This window comes from Cyprinodon variegatus, unplaced genomic scaffold, assembly GCF_000732505.1.
Source record: "Cyprinodon variegatus isolate N-32 unplaced genomic scaffold, C_variegatus-1.0 Scaffold1414, whole genome shotgun sequence".
Classification (NCBI taxonomy): Eukaryota; Metazoa; Chordata; class Actinopteri; order Cyprinodontiformes; family Cyprinodontidae; genus Cyprinodon; species Cyprinodon variegatus.
Window position 1 is genome coordinate 4,929 of NW_015151867.1, and position 23,510 is coordinate 28,438.

The 23,510-nt window shown below is 36.3% G+C and overlaps 1 protein-coding gene across 1 annotated transcript in view; it reads left to right on the top strand.

Moving 5' to 3' along the window:
* The window catches only part of LOC107103289 (arf-GAP with Rho-GAP domain, ANK repeat and PH domain-containing protein 2-like), a gene marked incomplete at its 5' end in the record, with an annotated part of 61,361 nt that overhangs the window by 4,114 nt on the left and 33,737 nt on the right, over positions 1-23,510 (top strand). Inside the window, 7 exons of the mRNA XM_015402938.1 lie at positions 3,164-3,266; positions 3,738-3,936; positions 13,298-13,361; positions 13,830-13,993; positions 16,187-16,399; positions 17,029-17,134; positions 19,037-19,184. Coding sequence (XP_015258424.1) covers positions 3,164-3,266; positions 3,738-3,936; positions 13,298-13,361; positions 13,830-13,993; positions 16,187-16,399; positions 17,029-17,134; positions 19,037-19,184 — 997 coding nt within the window. The remainder of the gene's footprint in view (positions 1-3,163; positions 3,267-3,737; positions 3,937-13,297; positions 13,362-13,829; positions 13,994-16,186; positions 16,400-17,028; positions 17,135-19,036; positions 19,185-23,510) is intronic.

Genomic DNA, 23,510 nt, shown 5'->3' on the forward strand with positions numbered 1-23,510 from the left:
GAGTTGGAAGACGAGCCAGCAGCACTTTATAGGTCTGCTGTATGGGAGCGCTTTGCATTCAGTGACCTACGATGACTGCGGAAAGAAAGTTGTGGATAAAAGTGCAACAGTGTGCAAGCATTGTGCAACACGTTTTGTTTATGCTAACAGCAACACGACCAACATGTCATGCTAACCCCGAAATCCCACATACTCCATCAGCGGTCCGCTCCGCTTCGTCCCGCTGCGCTCCAGACCACCTGCACAAAGCAAAGCCTACAGCCTCCACTGTGGCTCCCGTCCGCTCCCCTCTGAGTCCCTTGGAGATGGTAGAGATCATGCGCGAGATGATTTAATTCAAAGCAGCAAAACATACGGAAATGATCCAGGGTTTCCGCGGAGCATTTAAAATAATTACAATCCATTATTTTTGGGGGGATTTTTTCAATAATTTCATAAATTTTTATGGGATTTCGGTGTAACAATCAACACATACTGAATCGAACCAAACCGAAAACCGTGACCACGAAACCGTGAATTGAACCGAACCTTGGATTTTGTGAACCGTTCCACCCCTAATATATATATATATATATAATTATTGCACAGAGTGTTTAATGTAAACAGGTTATTGCACAGGGTATTAAGTAGGTATCTGAAGGTGAGGCTGTTGAAATCTGACAAATTTGGACAGTGGGAACTGAGTTTTTTTCTGGATTTCACATACCTTTTATAATTGCCTTGAATGGGACACCAATGCAGTACTTAAGATCATTAAGGATCATTACTTTTTTGTGTCAAAGAGACGTCTTGATATCATGCCTTAATTAGATCATCACTATTCAAGGTACTGCTTCTTTTTTTTTCTTTTTTTTTTTTTTGCAGGTTAGCAGCATTTTGTTTCAAAAAAACAGTTCATTTAAAAATGCTTCTACAACTTAGTTACCATGTCAAACGTATAATTGAGATGTAATTTAAGGACAGACAGAAGTTCTGATTTTAACATTTGGTTTGATGGTTTAAAGTCAAATATGATTGAAAGAAATATACACAATTAGAGCCACTTAGCTCAGTACTAAGAAAAAAAATTCTTTCGAAAAGCAGGCAGACACATGAAAGCGGCCTTGACTGACTTTGGCTCCCTGCTCACATTCCTCTGCTCTTCAGCTTATTCTCTCTCCCCCTTCCCTTGCACGTATTCCCCATCCAATACCATCCCCTGGGACTTACATTATTTAGTGTTCATCTCTCATCCTTCGTGTTCTTTCTTTACCATAGCATTTGCCAAGCACAACAATGTACTCATCCTTTCTCTCCCTGTGGGACCTCCACTAACAAGCGCCTGCACACCTGCCAGTTCAGAGGCAGGAGGAGGCGTGGGGAGCTGGAAACGAGAAGAAGGTAGTGTTGGTGGGGAGGGGGGGCATGTGAGGGCAAACACCCATGTTGTGCCTATTCCCCTGACACCTGTGAGAAGAAAGTGACTCGTTGTTGCCTTGACCCCATGCGACACTTCGCCTTGAACTCCCGTCGCTGCAACATTTAGAGGCGCCGCAGCTGAAATGTAAAGACCGCTTGGAATCCTGTTTGTTGGCCATTAAAGTTAGTGATACTCTGACCTGTGACACTTTCCTTGATAGACAGAAGCAGAGGTATTTTAGAGTGGAGGCAACACACAAGAATGTGAAAAGACCAAATAATGGTGGCTATTTCTTTTTGGGGACTGTGGCTCAACAGCTTTGAGTGTTTTTTTTTTCTCTCTTTTATTTCCTTTTAAATAGATTTTGAAAATACATGATTGAATCTTCCAAGACATGTTCATGCTGATGGATTAACTTTTTAAAAAAGTAAACATTGACTAACTTTAAACAGTTTTAAGATTTAAAATCCTTTTTCTAGCTTTGACTTTTCTTTTTTTTCTCAAGGAATATAGAGATTCTTTGAAAAATATTAATCCTCTTGAATTTATATGTGTTTGTCTCACACTGTCTGCGAATAGCCAGCATTACGTAGTGCATAATTGTATAATAAATAAAATACTATTATTATTATTTTATTTCAAGCTTCACCATGACCTGGATGATTGAGGATCTTTGCAGATATGTAACCAAACGTAGGACAGTCTTGGCAGACCAACCCTTATTATTTTTTTTGCAGCTCTGGCTTTATATTCACATGTTTTTTTATTTGTTTTTCTTTTCTGGTAGATTAAAGGTTATTCTCCCCACAGCAGTGTGTCACAGACATTTTTATGCTCAGGAGAATCAGGAACTAGCTGTGGGTCTAGTTACGGACGAGGTGGTGATGAAGTGGGGGCGAGTTTGTGCCACAATGGAGGGACATGAGGGCCAAAAAGAGCGGGGATCCAGGTGGAAAAAGGGCCCCAGGATTCTCGCGCACCTCTTCTAGCGCACCCCGTTCGTTCTAGCTGGTCCAACTTCACGAGTCGTTTTCTGGAATTGTGGTCATAAAAACAATACAAGCCGGCCTGTCTGCGGTCAGTTACAATTTGGGAATGTTACAGCAGAGTGTATGTGGAGGGGGCGGTGAAGTCTTTTTGTTCACTGCAACACATACGAAGACGACCTAGTTTCGAAGTATAATTCAGCCTTTAGTGTTATCACCCTCTCCCCACAACTCTTAGGTCTCTTTAGCGTCCTCCAACAGTTGTTTTTCCCCTTTTCCTGTGTTGAAGAACAGTGTTAACACAGCTTAATGCAACTGCTTCAGGTCTTAAGACCTTTTATCAGCTCCATTTTTCGAAAAGCTTTCTGTGTTTCTTCCATGATAAATATTTGCTCAATCAGTCATTTTAGGTTGAAGTCCATTTTTGTGTAAGGTCATAATCTGTCATAATCCCCAACTTTTCTTTTTTTTTTTTTTTTATACCAGTATATGCCTTAGTCTTTACCACAACAGATTCCCTGCTTCTGAAGCTTTTGCAGACTACCAGCAAATCAGAAAGAACATCCCCCATTTTTTATCCCTCTTTTTTAACAAGCAAATTCAAAAAATTCTGCAGTGAAAATGCTCTGAAACACTACCAAATAAAATGCAGGGCATCTATCTTTGTTCTGTATTCAATGTTAGTTAATTAATGTTTGGATAGTCGATAGGTGTTGCTGTATATGAACACATTTTTACATCCAAAGCCTCTAAAAGTTGACCTCTGTGACTCCAGCAGGGCTGTGTTTACCATTGAGCTATACCTGCGAACAGAGCGAGCCTTGACTGTTGGAGCCGAGACGCAGGATACACAGCACGACTGGATCCTGGCGCTGACAAAGGTGACACCGTTTGAGCAGAGCACACCCACACGAAGCACACATTTCCATCCTTTTCCTATAAGTTTGTTTTCCACCTAAAGTTTAAGCCAATAAGTTGTGTGAATTTGCCTTTTTTTTTTATTCACATAGCAATGCCTCTTTCAGTAAGACAAGTAATTTTGCCATCTTCCCCCGCATGCTGAAGGAATCTTTTAATAAGCCCCTGTATAAACATGCACCTTATTGCCTTTCTTATCTTTCCAGTCTTAGACAACTTAGTCCCTTGTAGAGAGACGTGTTGCACTATAGCTATATATGCCTCTCACTGTAGAATATGTTAAAGTGTCCGTTTAAAGTCAGAGAACACAGCACAAATTCTTTTGCTATCTGAAATTAATACATTTTATACGTTTGCAATTACTTTACAGCTTATTAGAAAGTGTAGTTTGTTTGTTTTTTGTCCCTGTTTTCATCAACACATGTTCTCCACAGTGCATTGTTCCATCCAAGGTTGAGGGATTGGTGCGAAAAGACAGTGAACTAATTGGAAGACTCCAATACAAAGAAGGTCACGACCTCTATCACTGGAGGATGGGCTGGTTCATGCTAGAGGGCTCCACACTGCACTTCAGCTCTGGAGAAGAGGAGGCAGATGAGGAAGTCCTTCGTCTCAAACAACTGCAAGAGCTTAGTAAGCATCTTACTGTTTTCTGTTTTATTTTTTTAGAGCTGGGGTTTTACCATTAAGTGTCTTTTCTTTTTAGCGATTGAATATTGTAGTAGTAACGCCACAAAACAACAAAACGTGATCCTTGGTCAAAAACTCAACATTTGAGCTCCACCGTAACCAGACACAGAACTTCAGCAGCGTTCTTATTTGGGATGCAGTGTTGTTTTAACTATTATTAGTTTTAGTCACATTTTAGTCATTAAGATATGTGATAGTTTTAGTACGTTTTTGTTCACTAAAAATTTAAAAGGATTTAGTCTAGTTTTAGTCAGTTGTATGTTGCAAAGAAAAGGTAGCCTTTACAATTTAGAAGAAGAACTACCTTCTTTACCAGACTGACAGGTCTTGCCTAGATACTACAATTGCTGGTTATAGAATGCTGCCGTGCAGTTCATCATTACTGTTGGGCCGAAAAACATTGATTTGTAGAATTCAAATAAACTTTTTTATGAATTAATGCCTTAATTTATGAAAAAGTGTGTCACAAAAGCTGTGAAAGTAGCAGGTCTAGTTCAACACATCATATTAGTTAATATAGCAGACAGACAAGCCACCCAAATGTACAATAAAGAAATGGTTTTAGACATATAAGGTTTCTATTGTAAAAGGCATTGATATGGAAAGATTCAGTGCAGTGCAAAATAAATAAATTTGGTACAAAATGCTGTAGAACATTGAGCTGTGTTCTGTTTAAAGGAATTATGAAAAGAATCAGCCATATTATATAGTATGCTTAAGCAGCATTTTAACTGCTCAAAATTGACCAGGAAGCAGATTAAATGTTTGCGTATAGTATATCGACCATTGATGTCAGACATGAATACACGTTAAAGCCAGTAGGGGGTTCGGGTGCACTTTAAATGCATAAAGATGCCACAATGTGCCTCGATCTGAATTCCGTTTTAGTTCTGTGTGGTCTATTTTTCTTGCTTAAAAATGACTTCATGCCACAGTCTAGCTTAATAAAGCTTTATGAGATTGCCTCCAACCATGTTTTTTAGTGTTGATTTGGTATTTAGAGTGAAGTGTGCTGCAAGTTTTCCCCCCAAGTTTCGATCGAGGGACTTTTGAGGGTTTCTTCTAACAGTGACTTTTTTCTTAGTGGTCTTTCAAACACACAAGATCTGTGGTTTGCTTGACTGATACAGTAGTTATCAAGACAACTTGGAGATCAACGTACAGATAGAAGCCCTTTTATTTATTTTGAATTGGGGAAAAAAACATTTTAGATACAATTTCTATAAGCTGCCCTATATGGGATTTCTCCATCCCACATTATAAAACGTAACTGTAAAGGAATAATGTTGATTTTTAGCAAAGAGATGAAAGTGAAGAAGTGTCAAATGCTGATTTGTATATCAGCAAATCTGCTTTTCAAAAAAGGAGGTAAGTAAAGGTAAATATTAAGCATTGCACCTGTGAGGAATACATTTTTAAGCTTTCTCCTTTTTGGATAGATTTGTGTTGACTTGAACTGGTTTCATCTGTGTAGTTTGTTCAAAAATCTACTGAACATGAGTTATGTCTACTCTTCACCATGGAAGGCTCTAAAGTTCACACAAGCTTTTGGCAGATGATGAAGATTTTGGAACATTTCAATTGATTGCACCAGCGTGAAGCGCGAACAGAAGGAGGGGAGAATCAATAGATCTTTTTAATCTACTTACAGCTCAGCATGGATCAAATCACGCAAAGTGCCGCCCCATCTTCTCACCTGGGGCGGGATAAAGAACTGCAGCGGTGTTCATTTTTATTCCTGGCTTTCACAAACCATATTTGTCACAGCCGGAGAGCCCTTGGAGCCAGAAGGGGACTGTGGTTTGTCACGAGAATGTTGGTTTTTGTAGCGCTGAAAAAATATAGCTTCAGGATTCATGGTCTATGACATGGGATTAGCTGTTATTTTCTCTATAGTGACACCACCACATAAAAGGTGCCCCTGTGTAGCACTGAGGGATTAAATAAACCCAGTTTTCAATTAAAGTCACTGAGTGTTTCTTACATGCTCCACTACAGCATCCATCACTGGTTTACTGGTTATACATGCTCTGATCATTGTTATGTGGCATCCAGCTATATCAGATATCATGAATTAATTATGTATAGGATTAGATATTTCTGAGTCAATTTATTATGTTCAGAGGAATGTAAACAAATTTACACTTAGTATATGTAATCTTCCATACATATTATTTATGGTTTAGATTTTTAATTACATTTTAGTTCTTCAAATAAAGTTTTACACGATATAAATAAACTATGTAAATACTAAAAGTTTTAGGCAAATTCTTATTCATGTATAAGTAAAAAAGTAACTGGTTACACTTTATTTATAATAATAAATCCTCACTATCATTTATAAATGTAAAGAGACCATTTATTATAGATTAAGAAGTACTTTGGCAATGGTAAATTTCATTTATAAATTACATCCAAACCATTTATAATAAGTCGAAGGATAATTTATTAAGATATAAAGCCAGGGTAAGCCTAAGTCCAACTTGACAGGGAAAGCTCAATTAAAAATAAAGGCTTGGTTCAAGTCTTAAGTTGACTGATGTTAGGGGTTAGAACTAAACTAACATTGCAGGGCAATATTGTCTATTTTTCTTTCCATAAATGGTTAACATGCATTTTTTAACTGATTATCATATAAATTGATACTTATCCATTTATAAATTGTTGTAAAGTGTTACCAATTCATCAAAACCATCTTGCCCCTAGTTGAAAGAGTAACCCTCCTAAATAAAACCTCTCCAGCTTTACCCTGTTTAATTGTTTCATTTATAATTTTAGAAAGTTTAGATTAATTTCAACATCCACACCCAATACCAATTCCAACCTGACTTGTAAAATCACAAAATAACTTAAAAGAAACCCTGTCTTACACTTTGAATTTGGCTAAAAGGCTAAAAGACTTTGACATCCATCAGTCTTTTAAAAGTTAGTTACTCCAAGAGTACATAGATTGATGCATAGGAGTAACCAGGTGAAACCCAAATAGAACACAATATTCAGAATGATTTTGACTATCACTTTACCTATTTAGGGGGAATCTGATATATTTTTATCAGACAAAAGAAGAATAATTAACAAGAAATAAACCCTGCTATACCTGGTGAAAAACAACATTCCAAAAGAAGAATGTCATGGTACCTTTATTCCTTTCACTTATCATACACATGCTATCCTGCTCCTCTCTACTTCCATGATTACCAGTGCCATCAGTCCATGGTGGTATCTGAACGTCCACCCTAATCACTATATAGGGCACTATATATAGTGGATGAAAAAGTAGTTGGCTCCAAATTTCCCACAATGCACCTTAAAAGTAGCGATCATCCATGGTCAATAGATGAGCAGATATATCCCAGAATGCATTGTGCGGAGAGCTCTTCTCACAAAGCATTATGGCCATAGGCTGACTAATAACAAAGATAGCTCAGGCACCGCACAGTGGAGGCGGAGTGACGTGACCAACGAGAAGCAAAAAATACTGATCATGTGTCAGAACTGTCAGTTAACTGAGTTCTCTATAAAGTCCATTAAATAGTCCCCACTCTATACAGTGATTGAGGGATCTAGTGGATAGGGCGGGCGTTTTGGTTTTTTTGACCTACCTCAGTGAATGAAAAAAATAATAGGTAAAGATTTACCTACTGGGAAGGTTTCATTTTCCTCAAATGGTATTAAACTATGTGGTAGATGAAGAGGACAAAAGAATCCTGACAATTGTTGTGGATTTGCATAGAGAAAATGAATATATGATAAATGTTTGTTTTGTGGAAGTGGAAAAAAAAAAACCTCCAGGAAACAAACAATTGAGTGTTGTTCCCAAAATCATTGGTGAGATTTTTTCTATTCAAAATAACTATGTTAACAAGAGAAATCAAAATAACAGGATAAAAAAAAAAAAAACAACCAAAAAACTGTTTAAAAAAAACTAAACTATGTTTTTTTTTTTTTTTTTTTTTTATCAATTTAGGGTATAAAAAACATCTGCTTGTCAGAATCATTTGTTCCTAGAGTAAAAAAAAAAAAAAAAACTTTAGGGTAAAGGGAAAAAACAGCTTTGAACATTTATAATTTGGTCATAAGAACATGCATAAAATATATTCTTTGGTGAGAACAAGGCTGCAGACTTATCACACAAACAGATTAAGAAACAAACACATTTCAGTTGAGCTTCTTGTTGGATGAATTAGGATTGCTGCGTGTCTGTTCAAACAGCTATGACAAGTGTTTTCCATTTTACCTGATAACGCTGCTAATAAACTTCTCTCAAGTCAATCCCTTAAATTTTTGGCTTTCTTTTCTCTTTACTTGGATCAAAATAAAACATAGTGCCATTGAAAATGTGCCAGAAAAAAATATAAAAACAAGTAAGAAGACAGACTTTGTGTGATTGTTTTTTTTTTCTTTCTGGATCAACATCAACTGGCATATACTAAAGACTTGTCAATCAACTTGAGACAATCGCCTTCCCTACTGTTAAATCAAAATATAGCTAGTATGTATTTTTTTATAATGTGCTGCATATCACTTTTTTAGCCAAGATAAAGAGCACCCCCCTCCCCATACATGCAAATGCTTAATCTGTATAGGTAATTAAGCATTTTGTTAACGTATCTTTGAATTGATTTAAATACAGGTTAAAGGTAGTTATTAAGCCAGTAATCAGTCTCATGAAATTGGCGGTTTGCTGAGATGAAGTCCTGTGTCGTTTTCTCTGTGTTTTTCATCTTTCTATCCATTACTGGAGCACAATCAGTGCTTGAGAGTGATGAAAGTGCCAGATGTTGTTGCTAGGAGATTTGAGCAGAGCCTCGTCTCCCTTTTTTCTGTTTTCTCTCTGAGGTGTGCGATTGTTGCCGTGATCCAAGCAGCTGTTTGAAGCCCCCGAAGAGATTACGGCTGTGCTTTAGAGTCCCTCAGCACCGTTCCTCTGTATCATGCTCCCTTATTCCGATTTCAAAAGACTGATTGTGTAGATGAAGAATGCCATTAACTTTCTCTATTTACTGATGAGTTGAATATCACCAACAAAGCAATCTATTTGCATTTGTATGTTTTTATTGTGAAAATTGAAAATAACACTCTCTTTGTGCCCCGATTCCCACTCGTTAAAATCTGCAAAGGATGAAGGTGGCAGAAAGGAAGAATTTATATGTCCCAGTAGAAAAAGGAAATCTTTAAATCCAATAGAATGCACTTAACATTTTACTCTGCATTTATCAGCCTTTGTTTCTCTTACATTTCCCTTTGTTTTATTCAGTTTTAACAAGCTTAAGTGTCAGACGGGGACCACAAATATTAAAATTCCTGTTTGCTAGTGCAAAAGTATATTATTGCTTACCTTGTAACAGTACCATTAGAGTTGGGAGCATGTATTTATCACACCTAAAATAGATTTTTTTATTTTAGTGTACAACCCTCGAGATATTTTCTTGGATATACATAGAACAAGTCTACAGCCTTTTTTTATGGATCCAGATTTGGCTGGAAATTTATATTTGATCTACTATTTTCAAATTGTTGACATGAAAATAACTGCTCGAGTAAAAATAGGATTTCAGTTTTTGTTCTTTTCAACTCTCTCAAAGCTATTCCAGTATGTCTGTTTAGATATGTATTTTTTTCATATAAACAAGGCTATAAGATTATGAAATGATAAGACTTCTGGCATATTGCATATGTATTATTCCAACAGTCTTCTGGACCTACAGTTCACATTTCAGAATCCGCTGTGTTGGGCATGAATGTGTGTTTAACCCAAGAATTTGACTGCTGAATGCTCACAGCGTTCAAGCATTAGGTATGATGATATCAACTTTAGAGGAAATAAAAACAAGGATTTTTTTTTTCTTTTAGTAATAAAAAAAGAAGGCTGTGATACTCGGACTAAAAGGGTGTTCTGTGTACTCATCAGCCTTTAGTAAGAAACAGTCTCTGTGGCGGCTTATTTTTGCAAACTGTGTTCTATAGTGGACACCTAAGGAATAACAGCCTAAACAGCTTGTGTCTAGGATACGTGTGGTCTGTGGAAATGTTAGTGGTTCCTTTTTTATTCTATAACTATCCAATGCCTTGATGGAGAGAAGTTCAGACTAAATAATGCCATTGTAGATTAAAGGTATTTAACAGAAGCTCCCGTGGAAGGTTTAACTGCTTCAGCAAACACAAGAAATACAGTCTCTTCTGGGCTTTCTACTGAAGAGTATCTATGCGTGAGAACCAGCTCAGGTCCCAAGAAAAGATGGTCCCTATAGGTAATCCCCAGTAGAGTTGTTGAGGATGATGAGGGGAGGCTGGGTGGGGAAAGTTTTCAAGAACTCCATTATCTCAATGGTTTAAGCTGGTTTACCACCATGCAATTCTGACCTTATTAGTGGACTGCCCAATGTACCATTCTGTCTGTATGCAGACTCATCATCCTAGATCAAACCAATGACAGCAATGTCATATGCACACTTCAGGGATTACAGAGACAAGTCAACTGAGGTGTAGTCATTTGTGTAAAGGGAGAAGAATGGGAAGACAACATACCCATGGGGGCTGCTGGTGCTAATTGTTCTCAAGATAAAAAAGATCTTCCTCAAACTTATCTCTGGTTCTTGTCAGTTGGAGAGTTGGTGATCCACTGATGGGTGAAAGGCAAACACAACAATGTTGGTCCATTTCTGGTGGAGGATGTTTGGGTTGATAGTATTGAATTTTGAGCTGAACACCACAAACGGGATCCTGGCATTAATCCCTAGGTGGTTTAGGTGGAAAGGGATGGAAAGGGTGTAAGCCCAGGTTGATTGCATTATTCAAGAGCGAGTGTACCCACAAAGCAAACTGCAGGGTGAAGGATGCTTTGATACCAGTTGCTATAAGGGATTACCTGACCATAGATGTCTTCGGTCATTTAACCATGTGACGGTGTATTTCTTGGGGAGTGGATTGTTAGTGAAACCCTATAAGCTGGGAATCTTATACGGCTTCAGAGGTTTTTTGCAGGTCTGAATAAAGGTGGAGATACAGCTGGTCATTGAAAGTGTTCGGGTGTAAGTTAGACATACTGATCTTCTGACATTTGAAGGCTTATTTCTATCTTTGCCAGTGATCCTAAGTGCAGTTGCATGGTCAGAGGGAGGTAGTTGTAAATATGTTGGTGGGAGGTTGTTGTAGTCGCTTTGCGGTCATTATTCATAAATGGCTGGCGCCTCATTCTACAGAACAATTCAAACATTCATTACATGGTGTATGGTTGGGCTCTTGCATATTGAAATCATATTAGTATTTCTACTATAATGCAAGAGTAAAATGGTTATTTGTGTTTCAATATATTTCCAGTGTGTCATAATAAACATGTCGTGAAAATCCTCAGTCATTCGGGTCATGGCAACCACAAACAGACAGAAGGTTTGAAAGAGGCACTGATCTCTATTTATTCACTGGATTGCTCATTGCCCGTTGGTAGTACAGGGTTGAAGTGAAGCCACTGGTCGCCATATTGGTACTCCCTAGTTAGACCTGTTGCAATGTAAACAATATGAGTGCTACAGCATCAAATAACAAGGATGTTCTCATTTTCAGGGGGGCTTAAGACTTTTAGAATAAAAATAAATTCATCACTTCGACACATACTTGGTGTTTCATAGCATAAATAGATTGGTTTAACTTATAATAAAAAATAGGCACATCGCATAGTCAGAATGAAGTCTATAAATCATATAACATACCATATTATACAAATCCATCACAACAAAATTAATTTGCTAATGGAGCATAATGATTCTGATGTGCCAAAAGTCCTAAATTGATGATGTGTGTCTATTAGACATGTATTGATGACATTGTTGTGGTAATCACATATTACATATGATTTTCAAGATTTTACATCAAGACTCAATTACAAGTGCATGTCTGGTAATGCTATAGTAATTACCTATTTGCAAATTTTGCATGAATAATGGCATATGCTTTTATGCTGTGTCTGTGCTTTAGCCTTTAAAAATGTTTTAGTTTCAGCACGACTTTTTCAAATGAGAAATACAACAAACACAACAAAAGTGTACAAGTCAATTACTTTCTATTTACTCTACTTTCTATTATCTAATGTTAGACACAATGTCAATGGCTAACTCAGTCAATATCTTCTAATCAGTCCAGGATATCCTGATTAATGTTACACTACGTACTATACTATGCGATACATCGTCATATATATGGGATTCTTGGTTAGTACATCAACTGACTGTGAAATTACCTGTTAAACATCTTCCCACGGTCGACAAACTGATTGTTGTTGCAGTCAAATGCTAAACACGTAGGTATATTTACTGTGAATCTCTGTGGGAGGAGGGAGTACCAATATGGCAGCCGGTGGATTCGCTTTTTTCGGCCGTTAGCAATCCAGTGAATAAATAGAGATCAGTGGAAAGAGGCATTAAGGAAGCCATCTTTGTGAAAAGAGAAAAGCCATCACTGAACCGAGGGGAAGGATTGCGGTTTCAGCTTCCACGCATTTACAAATAAAGGAACCCATTCCCAAGAAGTTACATACAGTACAGTAAGCCCTCCCATTATGATTCTTAAGACCAGTCACAGAGTCCATGCAAACCTAAGAGCTACAATAATCCAGAAGAACAAAGAGGGGCTATTTGAATATTATCTAATTTGGAATGTGTGCAGGTGGTTGGTCCCCCATGCTACTTAAATACTTGAGCGCTCCAACTAGATTTTGCTTTGCTATGAGCCAACAGAATTGACAAAGATTCCTGGATAGATGTCGAAAACTCTTCCAAAAAAACAAAGCGAAAGTCTAGTTGCCTTCTAAATTAAGCCTGTTTGTGGTGTTATAATAAAGGATATTAGATATATTACCATGGTAATAAATGTGTGTCTTCTTTTTTTATTTCTCCCTGCGTTGTTATTTCTGTTTGAATCCTAGATTATTTGATTTTCATTTCTGTGCATTAAATACAATGCTTTTCCGCTACGTTTCTATATTAGTTTAGTATAAACATAAACTTTTTAAGGATGTTATCTTATTTCCATTTTATTGGTGTGACATCTATATCTGTAATATATTTGATAAAATACCTAAGAACTTTTGCAACTTTAAAGTAAAAAAAACAGCTGTGTGAAAAATTTAGATATTTGATTGTTGTCAACTTTACCTCAGTTGAGTATTTATTGTACATTTAAAAAAAAAAAAGTATACATGCATCCAAAACTATTCCATCAAGTTTATCTAACAGTTTGATCATACAACTTGTAATGCCAAGTCAAAAAAGGGTCAAAACATTTTCTTTGCTACCCTTTTTTTCTGCAGCTGTCTCTACACATACTGAGGGTGAGGACAGGATCCAAGTACTTCTGCTGGTGGAAAGTGGAAGGTAGGACTGTTTGTTTTTAAAAGGAAATGGGAAAATTGGTGTTATATTTATTTCTATAGCAACAGTGCAGTATATGCACAGATCAACATTGTTAGCTTTGACTATTTGTCTAGTTATCCCTAATGCACTTGATGAACTGTAGCCATCTGTGGTACTTAAAGACATGCCTTAGATGAGTAGAAGGGGATTAAGATGGCAACAATCTGCAGCAAAAAATTCTCACTCCTTTTTAGAATAATGCAACGAGACCTCACCACAACGGAGCTAATTGCTATTTGTTTGTGTGTTTTTGATCAAACCTCATGGGAAGCCTGCTTTTGTTTATAGATGTGTGCTTAGTAGAAGCGTGTTTGGATTCTTTTCATCGTGTCGGTTGTTTTTTTAAATGATTCACAAGTGCTTTTTCCAAACATGTAAGCATTAGGTGATGTTTAGTCATGCTTTCAGCTCATAATATCTTTCCAACAGAACGCTTTACATCCACGGCTTCAACAGGATGGACTTTGCTCTGTGGCACTCAACAATCACGATGGCTGCAGGCACAGATGGAAGGGCACTTGGTGACCAGCAACTGACCAAAAATGGCGTCCCTATTATAGTTGACAGCTGCATTGCTTTTGTCACTCAGTACGGTGAGTTGCAACATGTTTACCTAAATAACTGGGGTTTGAAAAAATTAGTTCTGTATGAATAAATCACATTTTCTTCTCTTGAGAAGCTGATTCATCCAATGGACGTGTTTTTAAATTGTTGTTTGGGACACTGTTGTGACATTATATTACCTCGATTTGTATTTTATTTGTGTTTTTTTAGAAAAGAAACAAACAAAAAAGAATAGTTTAATATTCACTTTGCTCTCAATGGGGGACTGCCCTTTACAAAATATGTAGGTTTCAAAAGTACTTTTCAAAAGTATTTGTAACCCATATAACACAAATGTTAACTTGTTTTGTCTGTATTTTGGATAATTATTATAAAAGCTTGTTCTCGAGTTATAAAAGATGATATATGTATATTTACCAGACTGACAGCTCTTGCCTAGATACTATTATTACTGGAGATACAATGCTGTCATGCATTTCATCATAGCTGTTGGGAAGAAAACTTTAATTTAAGAATTCAAATAAACTTTTTTATGAATTAATGCCCTGCTTTATACAAAAAGTGTGTCACAAAAGCTGTGAAAATAGCAGATCTAGTTCAGCACATCATATTGGTTAATATAAGCTGACAAAATGTGCAATAAAGAAATGGTTTTAGACGTATAAGGTTTCCATTCAAAAGTAAATACTTCCTAATCTACTATTAATTATTATGCATTACACACAGATCAAAAAAATCTTCATTGCTCCAAAAAAGCAAAGAACAAAAACATTGTTTTTTCTTCTTAGACAATTTTTGCCCCTTTGTTACCACTGCTCAGGGTTCAAAGTAGATTTATATTCACATGGTAATGATATAAAAACAATACACAGAGAACCTACATAACTGCCTTGTAAGTACATGACAATCATACCTAAATTGAATGAATATATTAACTAAAATGTTGAAATATTTAAAGAAAACAGAGAAAATGTTTTAATGACAATACAAGGAAACATTGTATTTCAATAGATAGAAACAAGAACAATGAGAGACAAATATTCAAAAATCTAAGTACCTTTTCAACTGGCTCTTTATCCAAAAATAAACAGTATGCAATAAAAATATATGGTTTGGATATAATTTAGGGATTCCTTTTGGTAGAAATTAAATAATTTTTAGTATCACCTTTTGTGATCTGGAAGAAATAAAATTAAGTCTTGATAGTGAGAAGAAGAAATAAAATATTGATAGTTAGACAAAGGAATTTTTTACGCTTGGCAGAGGATGATCAGCCACATAGTTTATTAAGTAGCGAGAGCAAGAAGAGCCATACTGCGGAGAGCAAACCATCAGTGTGGAGCATAAACCGCAGACTCTGAGCTATGTGCGTGCAAAGATACATTTCTGCACAAGCAAAACTGGAAGAGGAGAGTTTGTCAGTTGAGCATGCAGTACCGGACCATTCCGGGTTATTTTCATCACTGCAGTTGCTGCCACACTTCATCTGTGGTCATGCAGAATGTGCAGCGCTGCATGCCAGGTGGACGGGATGAGCAAACAGGACGCAGCAGCACGGCTGATACTGCTTAACTTGTCTTAACAGATCACAGCACTGATGAATTTTAAACATCGGACCGACCACCCACAAATTTTTATTTAGTCTTGTCTCATTGAGGAAATCTCAAACCTATCACTATCATGTTTTCGTCGTCAAAGATCCACGTTTAATTTGTCTGGTTTTTCTTTATCGTCATAAAAAAAGTAGCTATAACAAATTAATTTTGTCAACTAATGTTGATGAAAACAACACTGATTGAAGGCAAATATTAACTTTATTTGGATTGAGCTTTTACATATGCATAGATACACGTACACATATATATATATATATATATATATATATATATATATACACAGAAGAGCTATTTATGTATATATTTTATATCTTTTTATTATTATGTTTTATCTTTATTATATTGTGTAGTTGGATGTGTGTATATATTATATAAAACTGTAACTGGAGCGTGTAACAAAATTAATTTCCCTCTGGGAATATTAAAGTATTTCTGATTCCGATTCTGAAAAAAATACCTTACACTTTTATACACTTACACTACCAACACTTATATTACTTTAAATGTCATTATATACAGGTAAAGTATTAAAATCCATCATAAGGTGGTTCAAGTAAAATCAGTATTCTGCTGTTTTCTTAATAAATCACCACATTCTTCATCCAGGTTTGTGCCAGAAGGGGGTCTACCAGACTCCCGGGGACCCTGCTCGTGTGTCCCTCCTTCTGGAGGAGTTCACTCGTGATGCACGCAATGTGAAGCTGAGGAAGAAGGAACATAAGCTAGAAGATGTAACGGACACCCTGAAGAGCTTCTTATCCCACACAGAGGATGCACTTCTGACCAAGGAGCTCTATCCATACTGGGTGTCAGCTTTGGGTATGTGAGGTGAAAGGTAGTGTTTGGAAAGACTCAAAAGCAGAATACCAGGCTTTCTGAAAAAGATGACTTTTTTCTTTTTCAGTATACAGAAATGTGCTTTTAACTAATTTATGACTTTATTTCAACTCTATGTCAGCATGAAATCATAAGAGAAACAACCTCAGTCAAGAACAATTAGCATTAGTTTGTATTTGGTACAGTTTTTCTATAATATATATGCATACAGGCTTTATATATACATAAAACCAATATTAAAAACGAGGGCAAATGTTTTAAGTTACACCTGATGCGCTTTTTTAACTGTCAGAAAATTACAGGTTGTGCAACCACCCTTATTGGCTGAAATAGTGGAAATTCCTGGCTTTTTGGTACATCGTTCATACACATCCTTCAAAATAGTGTGCTTCTTTCATTCTTAAATTAGTTTAGATGTATGTTTGAGACCATGAGACTGTTTAGCAACTGTTGCTTACTGGGCCATGTAATCATCTAGTAATCCAAAAGTTGTTCCATGTGAGTGTCAGGGTGCCTTTAGGGTAACTGAATCCATATTTATCCATATTTAAATACAGTATATGAAGCCATTTATTAATTTTCTTCACATGTTTTCTGTGCGGTTTTTGCAGACGAAAAGGAGGAAAAGCAGAGGGTGAAGAAATATTCAACTTTCATAGAGAGTTTGCCAAAAGTCTACAGGTCGACCCTTAATGCCTTGCTCCAGCATCTGTACAGGTATGTGCGATCAAACTCAAGTCACGATACATTTAGTCTGGTGCGTATACTGCAAGTCAGGAGAAAGGCATTTTAATTTTAACACCTTGAAAAGAAAATTATAAAGAAAGAGCTTTTAAATATGCAAATCAGGCACTTTCAGACACGTAAAGGTTATGTAAAATACATTATATATGATTATGCATGTATTATTTGCATATCCTGATTTGAATAAATTTTATTGTGTATTTATGCTAAAAGTTCTAAAACAAAATTGCTTCGGATATTTTTTTTTTACAAAATGAGAGTTTAAAAATGAAATTCATCAAAACAGCATTCATATCTTACAAGTGTAAGATGATTTCCCAATGGAAATGCATTCTCCAGCCTGTGTTAACCTTGTCTCTTTTTTTTAACGCTATTGAACTTTTTTTGAATGGCAACTCAAAAGGGTGCAGCTCAAAGTGTTGGAATTTGTTTGACTGAATGAATGTGCTTAAATATATACACTCTATGGTTCTAACATGTTTCGGTAAATATGAATTCATTTGAAGAGGTAGTACAAAGCTTAACAGGGCTGGCAATAGTCTTGTATAAGGAGAACAAGTACGGTAAAAGTAACAAACAAAGAGCATGAATTAAGGTTTATGTTTTTTAAGTGGCCATGTTTTTATTGTTTTCCAACCTTATAAATGTCTTTCAAAGATTTTCTTTTGAGATTTTGCAGATTTCCTACCAATTCCTGTTGCTTTTAGACCTTTTCCTTTTCAGCATATCTATGCATGAACAATCTAAATTCAGCAGACAGTCTGGGAACTGGCTTATTAGCCTTTTTTGATGTTGGTCCTTAGAAGCAAAATATAACTAATACTTTATAACTTTAAGCTTGTTTTGTCTTTAAACAAATTGGTCACTTCCTCTTACGTTTAAAAGACTAAACGTGAACCACAACTCCCCAATCACCTTTGATTTGCTATTTTTCTTTACTATTTAATGTATCGTCCCTTCCTTTCTGCAAAAAAATACTTTCTATGCTTAGTTTAATCTATCTTTTGTTAAGTTTTTCCTTTTGCCAATCTTATTTGGTTTCGAAGTCATAGTTATAAATACTGTACAATGGGTAAGCTGGCAGGTTCTTCAAAATGCAAGCTTAATTAGAAAAGGCTGTTTACGGTTGAAGAAACTCTGTCCTTGGGTTGAAAATGCTGAATAAATTCCTTATTGTTTGTACCATTTGCCCATGTTTCCCGTCTCAAACAGATTGTGTGACACATTATTTAAAACGCCTGCAATTAGCAAACATATTGCAGAACTCCTTGGAAAGAATGCCTCTGTTTATAGCTTAGCATGGGTTTTTTTATTTATTTATTATTATTTAATGTTATTCCCCTAAGTTGCTAGACTTGAATATCTGAAATTTTATATTATAGCTTTAAATAAACAGAAAATCTAGCTTTATTGTTAAGCTTACTGGTGTTAAACAGGAATATAGTATAGAAAAAACAACACAAATTAGCTAAACATCTGAACAATGGATAGAAAGTTTAAGAGAAGGCCAGCTTCACTCTCTGGACCTTGTCCCACTGAAGCTAAGCACCACCAACCTGTTCTTCAACCTTTAATTAGATTAAGAAGCCAACACTCTGCTATCTTGATGTCTTTTTCACTGATGCTCACTTTACACACCTCTCCCTAAGATACCTCCCATGGCGTGTTGTCTCTTAGCTGTTAATATATAGACTGCTTTAGACTGCTTCATGAATGTCTAACTCACCTGTGCTGAGTTTGGCCCAGAGCCTTTTATTTTAATCAATGTTGTCTATGCTGTAAAGATGTAGGCTGCTGGTGCTAAGCTGTCTACGGATGTATCTTTACATTCAGGTGTTGTTTTTTTTGTTAAGCACTTTTTCTTTCCCGGTTCAGGATTCAGCAGTCCTCCCACCTCAACGAAATGCCAAGTGAAAAACTGGCCGCTGTCTTCTCCTGCTGCCTCTTCCAGACTCAAGGACAGACTTCCCAGGAAATAAACGTGATCCGTGACCTAATCAGTAACTATGTTACGCTTTTTAGTGTAAGTAAAAAGTAGTTTGCTACTTGTTAAAAGTTTATGCAATATTTAATATTGATGGTTTAAAAAAAAGAGATGATTTTGAAATTTTGCCTAAGAAGAAAGCCAAGTTATACTGACTTGAGATGGGTCTTCCTCCTGGGAAGTTAGGTAACATCCAACTTTTCATTGCATAAAGAATCGTTGCATAATTTGTTGAAAAAAATACCAGTATACTAGCTGCTACTTTGCATTGTGTCATATACAGCTGCCAACTTCCTTCTCCACATACAACCTGCACACACTGCCTCCCCGAGACAAAGAAAAGTTCAATAAAAAGAAGATTGTGGAAAAAAAAAAATAGGAGGTCGACTTGAACCAAATACTAATAATGAAATTCTCCTTTTAAAATCTTTTATTTTAAGTAGCTAATTTCATCTTAATGTTCTACTTGTTCACCCTATTTTTCTTTTATTTCATATATACATAATTCAAACACAGGGAATAAAAGAAAAGCCTCAGCTGTTAAAGGCTGCTTTTTGCCATTAGAACAACTCTATCTTCTAATATAACCTTTCCCAAGGTTTGACCATATAATGTCTTTGATCAATTTCTCTTTGCACAATTCTTTCAGATTATTACAGGTTATCTCTTAGGTTTCCTTCTCTAGGATTTAGGTACAGGGCCTTTGAACAAGCTTAATTTTGTGTCTGGTAAAAGCTTTCATTCAAAGGTCAATATGCTGCTGGTGTTTTGCATTATCCAAGTGTGCTTGAGCTTAAGGTGATGGCTTGACATTCTCCTTCTGTTAAAGAGCAGAATTTATGATTCCATCAATTAAAGTTAGTTGTCCAGGTCCTGGAGCAGCAAATCATCAGTGTTTTTTATTGGCAAATATGAGACGGCCCTATATATACACACACACATACATATATTTTTTGACACTCTAGGATGCTGTTTTTGCTTGATCTCTTACCACTTACCATAACTGAGGCAAATAAGTTCTGCAGTGCATTATGTGTTGTTTTTTCTGTGACTTTCTCGAGTAATCATTTAAGCGCTCTTTGTTGTTGTGTTTTTTGTACGTTGTCTGCTCTCTCTTACCATAGCCTGTTGGGTACTAAAGCCTTAAAAATTACTATTTAGATGGTTATGTGTCAGAAAATTTATTTCTTATTTGTTCCTATTTTTTTATTATTTTTTTTTTAAGATTGGGCTGGGATGTGTTTTGCTTGGATCTTTTGTCCTTAGTTTGTGCTGCAGTATAGCTTTTTTGTGTGATTTCCAGATCAAACCGGTTTAGGAGTTAAGGATATTCAGTAGAATTTCACTAATTTTTTTCACGCAAGACCATAAGCTTTTGATAGCATTTTTACCCTTATAAGTGAAATTGTTTCTTCCTTATTTAATGACATCAGTAGAAAATCATGCTTACCTTTATACCCATCCATTCATTTTCTGTCACTTATCCATCAAGGGCAGATGCCTATGCCTATGAAAGGTGGGATACACCTTGGCCAGGTTGCCACTCTACCCCAGAAATGCACATAGACTTATAACTACAGATCCAATATCTGGATCGGATATTGGTCATTTAATATCCACTATCAAATCAATGGCATGATAGTGGAAAAAGAGGAATAACAGTTCCATGTTAAGTGCATTGGATTTAATATCCAATATCAAAATGATAGTGGAAATTAAATCCAATGCACTTAACATGGAACTCTTATTCCTCTTTTTTGCTACTTATTTATTGATGAATAATATAAACTACATGTATGTTAATTTTTTACCTTTTTTTTAACAATGTGTTAAAATGTGTTCATTCATGAAACAGTTAAATTGGATCCAAATCGGCTGATATGCTCAGCCGGTATCGAATCAGAAAAAACTGGATGCATCTCTACAAATGATCATGCAAACACACACTCAATCCTAAGGGTAATTTAGAGATGCCTATGAACCCAAGTATGGAAGGAAGCTGGGGTACCCAGAGAGAACCCACACATGTATGGGGAGACATGCAGACTCCATGCAGAAAGACCCCTAGGCCGAAGTTGAACCAAGGCAGCAGTACTACAAATTACATCACCATAATAGTTGATAAATGTAATTATAAGTGATAAAATATTCTGAAATATTATATTAAGAAGTCTTGAAAAAGCACAAAACTTTTTTTTAATTAAACAGAATCTGAATGATCTGGAATGTAACCATATTGTGTATCTAAACCAAGATGCAGTTATGACTTTCTTTATAACTGAAACATCTGGTCATCAGAACTATTCCTGCCATCTCTCTACAACCAGCTTTACTCTTTCCTGATTCATAGATGTGTAGGAGAATGGTATAGGATCACCCTTACCCTTGCAGAGCTGCATGGCACACAGGATACGCAGCACAGCACAGCTGCTAATTTCCTCATAAAGCTTCTCGATATTTCTCTCTTTTCAGATGTTACAGAAGCATTCGCTACAAATCGTTTCGAGACGCCATAATTTGCATGGCAAATAGCCATAAAGCGCAGAGCGAATGCACTCAAAGTGACATAAAAAGAGAGAAGATGTCTCAGTAATTAAAGTTTTGGGTTTGTGCCGGATGTCGTCGGCAGGCTCTATTATCAGGTCCAAACACACACATTGAGTTTTGAGAGTCCCCCTCCTCTCCCGCTATCTTACCCACCATTTCTATAACTAATAAAAGGGATTGTTTTTTGAAAATAATAAAGAAGTTTGAAAAAAAGTTAGAAAAAGAAATGTAATTTCCCCAACAGATCTTTAAGGGAGAAGACTAATCACTTGGAGCTGAGCGGTATTAACACTCACAGCCAACTTATTCTTGAGAAATATTTCCATTAAGGACCTGCTTCTCCTGCTAATTTTAAGCCCCTCCTTAAGTGTTGGATAGACCTGGCCTTGTGTTTTATATTCATTGTGTCTCTCAAAGGTACCAACTCACCTTTGAACATTTTTAAGTAATTTCACCGTTTTTGTTTGTTTGGGATTTTTCTTTTTTTGGAAAGGAGTAGGTAACTAACCAACACAAATCATATGGGTGTTTAAATTTCCTTCCCAGATGGAAGCCACTCTAGTTGACGATCCAGTCCAGGTGGCCAACCAGTTCAACCAGTTAAGGAGCCCAAAAAAATTCCAGCCGCAGTTTAAAGAGCTGCGCTACAAGATCTCCATACATTTTTCAATAACTTAAACATCTTATGTCTAAACCTAAACATTTAAAATTTCTCACATCAGTTTTTTTTTTTTTTCTTAACTGATTGCTTGCACAAAATGTAAGAAACAGCTTTAACCACAAAATGACCTCAGGATCACGAAGTAAGGCAGTGCCCCCTTTTCCAACTTTGTACAAAGCTGCAAAATGGTGCTTTAAGTTTAAAAGTGTAAAATGTGACAGTAGTGACTGGCATAGTAAGCAGACAGATTTCTTATTTCGTTCATAAAACACATACGAATTCTTCCATTTACATTAAAAATCTCTTACTCAGTAATCACCAGGGCTTGGAAGTATATATTCTTGAGTAACTTTATGAACAACAAGTTTTTCTGCTATTGTTATAATGCATTATACTTTTTACATTAGTCATATTTTTTCAAGTAACGCTACTTTATTTTCACCTGTTCACCTGTAGTTACTTCATAAAATGAACAAAAATGTTTTTGTCAAAAATAATCCAGATGTAGAGTTTGTATAGAACCTTTATTGTTCAGCCTGTTGTCCCATTAAGAAGTCAGTTATTATGCTGTAAAGAGAGACTCACATTGGGAATAGACACAAATGAAATAAGTTCTTTGGTGGTCAGGACACATGATGCTGTAAGTCAACATAAGCTTGGATATGGAAGGTAATTTAGCACATTTACGTGTCTCGGGAATGTGCATTCACTTATACGCAGGTCGACTGCAACTGGTTAACGTGGAATATTTACGATCGTTTGCAGTTTAGAACATTTGTTGAATCTGATGTGTTGCGTTAGTAAAAGTACACAGTGGGAGAAAGCAAGAGAAATCTGCGACAAGAACATGAAAATGACGCTGCATGAGGCCCCATATATAGAATATATATATTGTATTTTCCGAACTATAAGCCGCTAATTTTTCCCACGCTTTGAACCATGCGCCTTATAAGTAGGTGAAGCTTTTCTGTCGATTTTTTTCTATCTGCTAGAGGAGGAAGTCAAAGTTGGATAGCAAAGATGACAGGTGTGACAATTGAGCTTTCGGCAGATGTCGTCAAAGTTTGGCCGATGTGGTGAATGGAGAAGCTGGGCCTTCGCCTTAATGAAGAGCATCTTGACAAATGATTGGCTTTGGAGAAGGTGCTGTCCTCATC